General features: G+C 45.9%; 1 protein-coding gene across 2 annotated transcripts in view; it reads left to right on the top strand.

Annotated features, from left to right (window-relative positions):
- LOC119593423 (adenylate cyclase type 2-like) overlaps nucleotides 1-2500 on the top strand; it is a 210589-nt gene that overhangs the window by 207628 nt on the left and 461 nt on the right. For both annotated transcript variants that reach the window (XM_037942357.1, XM_037942364.1), the window contains 2 exons: nucleotides 135-259; nucleotides 676-2500. The exon at nucleotides 676-2500 is cut by the window's right edge and continues 461 nt beyond it. In XM_037942357.1, the coding sequence (XP_037798285.1) occupies nucleotides 135-259; nucleotides 676-2070 (1520 nt within the window). In that variant the 3' untranslated portion in view covers nucleotides 2071-2500. The remainder of the gene's footprint in view (nucleotides 1-134; nucleotides 260-675) is intronic.

Below are 2500 nucleotides of genomic sequence, written 5' to 3'. Positions count from 1 at the left end.
CGCGCGCGTGTGATCATAGCCATCATCATTACAACTTCATCGCCGTCACAATATGATCAATACTAACCGTCTCACTGAACCCTTTTTCATTCCTTTTCTCCCATTCTTCTCTCCCCACTTCCTTGCTGCAAAAGGCCTAGCACACGGCCCCGTCATCGCTGGTGTCGTGGGCGCTCAGAAGCCGCAGTACGACATCTGGGGGAACACTGTGAACGTTGCTTCGAGGATGGATTCCACCGGCGTCATGGGCAGAATACAGGTAAGTTGAAACACCGGGGAAGGACGCGGGCAGTTCCTCAAAGGTGAAGGGAAGGGCGGGTATGTTAAAAAAAAAAAAAAAAAAAAAAAAAAAAAAAAAAAAAAAAAAAAAAAAAAAAAAAAAAAAATATATATATATATATATATATATATATATATATATATATATATATATATATATATAGTAGATAAATAAATAAAGCCTTAGTGAGTAACGGCACAGATTATGAATATTAAGATCGTGTAAAATGAAGTGAGATACTGGTGCGTTCAGAAACAAGATTTGGTGCGACTTCTTTAGTAAGTATCTGAACGATAATAATATTATCGTCTGTAGATGCATGAGAGAGGGGAAGGTATTGAGGGAGGGAGGGAGAGAGTGAATCAGAAAGCAAAAACATTTTGTCTTTTCCTTAGGTAACTGAGGAGACAGCAGCCATCTTCCAAGGAGCCGGCTGGAAGTGCGAGTGTCGCGGGCCGCGCGCCATCAAGGGCAAAGGCACCTTGGTTACCTACCTGGTGACGACGCCTCAGGACCCGCCCGCTTCGGAGCTCCGCAACGCAGCTTCTGCCTACGCCATGAGACCTGAAGAAGGTGCTCTGCTCCGCCGACCCACAGCTGCATCAGTCAGAGACGTGCTCACTGTAGGATCGAATCCTCTTCCACCAAGGCCTCCCCAGAAGGATTCTTCTCCTGTTCCTGCAGGAGGATCGGGTGCCAGCGCTCAGAGGGCGTCGGAGGCAGTCCCCATCCAGAAGATCCTTGTGACGGCCAAGAACATCGATGTGAGGAGCGGGAACGTGAGCGACGCGGTGAGTAGCATGGCCTTTCGAGACAATGAAGACGCCCTTTCGGGGGCAGGAAAGGCCACGGCAGGAGGGCCTTCTGAGACATCCGTGGAAACCAACATCGCTAGGGGCGCCCGGAGGTCACAAGGGAGCCAGTGCCTCGAAGAGCAACAAGGAACCACTGCAAATTCGTCTTTGTCAAATCCCAACGTGCAGGCGTATGCGACTAACACTTCCGACGGCGTTACCTTGACTAAAGCGAACTTGACACGTGTGAATAATTCTCACCCAGTGACAAAACAGGCAACAGAAACGCTTTCTTCCGCGCCAGAAAATTCAGCGCAACCCGTTTTAGCCAAAGACAGCACAGCAGGAAGCACCACAGCGAACCTGAACAGAACGTCATTTGAGAGACAAACCAATTCTAAGCATGAGAAAAAGGCTGCAGACTCCTTTGTTTTGTTAGATACGAGAGACTTCACGCAACCTTCTCTCACTTACATTGACGAGTGCAGTGAAATAAAAGAAAACGGCATAGAAACCAAATTCCAGGGAGAACTTTCGGAAAATATGAGTATCTATGAAAACCCGACAGATGGCGTGCAGCAACCCGCGGTGACGAACAAAAATGCTACCAAATACGAAGCTATGCAAAAGAGAAATGGCCATTCAGGGGCCAGTGTGGAAGACATTAACGAAACCGAAGGAGGCCACAACGCTTATCCGGGAAAGTCCACTCCTTCGGAAAGAGCATCCCTCTTGCCGAAAATAACGAGAGGAAAATCCGTAGAAATCTTTTCCTCGGCAGAGAACAACAGAACCACCGGAGACCCAACGAAGAGGAGAATCTCGGTGGCTAACTGTGTGAGCGAAGCTAAGGTAACTCTTATGAACTATGGCGAATGTCGTGAAAATGGTTCAAAGGGCAGAGAGGGCGCCGTGAGTGAAGGCTCGGTCACTAAAGCGTCCCATGTGCTGGCAAGCGATATTATTCTCAGGAAGAAAAATCAAGTCTTTGTGTAATGGCAGGCGACATTCATTAAGAAGAGTAAATATATATATAAATATATTTTTAAATGACAATAAATAATAAAGACTCGCAGGTTTGCTGTGCAGATTTGGAAAGCACCAGGAACTTCGGCATTCCCCAAAGAAAAGAAAAATGGAAAAGAGAAAACAGCAAATAAATATATATACTCTTATTTGCAAATGAAATAGTTTAAACCCTCGAACTTCCTATGATAGATAAACAGCAAACTACTAACAAAGAAGAGGCTTGAGGTTTCCACAAGTCGAGTAGGCATATTTTACAGTCGTTCAGCAAGAATTAAGTAAGAACCCGTACACACTCACACAGCAACAACAAACAAACACACACACACAACAACAACAAACAAACACAACAACAATAAACATGCACACACACACACACACACACGCGCGCGAGGGTCTA

Source organism: Penaeus monodon, chromosome 3 (assembly GCF_015228065.2).
Source record: "Penaeus monodon isolate SGIC_2016 chromosome 3, NSTDA_Pmon_1, whole genome shotgun sequence".
NCBI classification, from domain to species: Eukaryota; Metazoa; Arthropoda; class Malacostraca; order Decapoda; family Penaeidae; genus Penaeus; species Penaeus monodon.
Note: the sequence above shows the minus strand (reverse complement) of the source record. Positions and strands in the feature narration are given on the sequence as shown.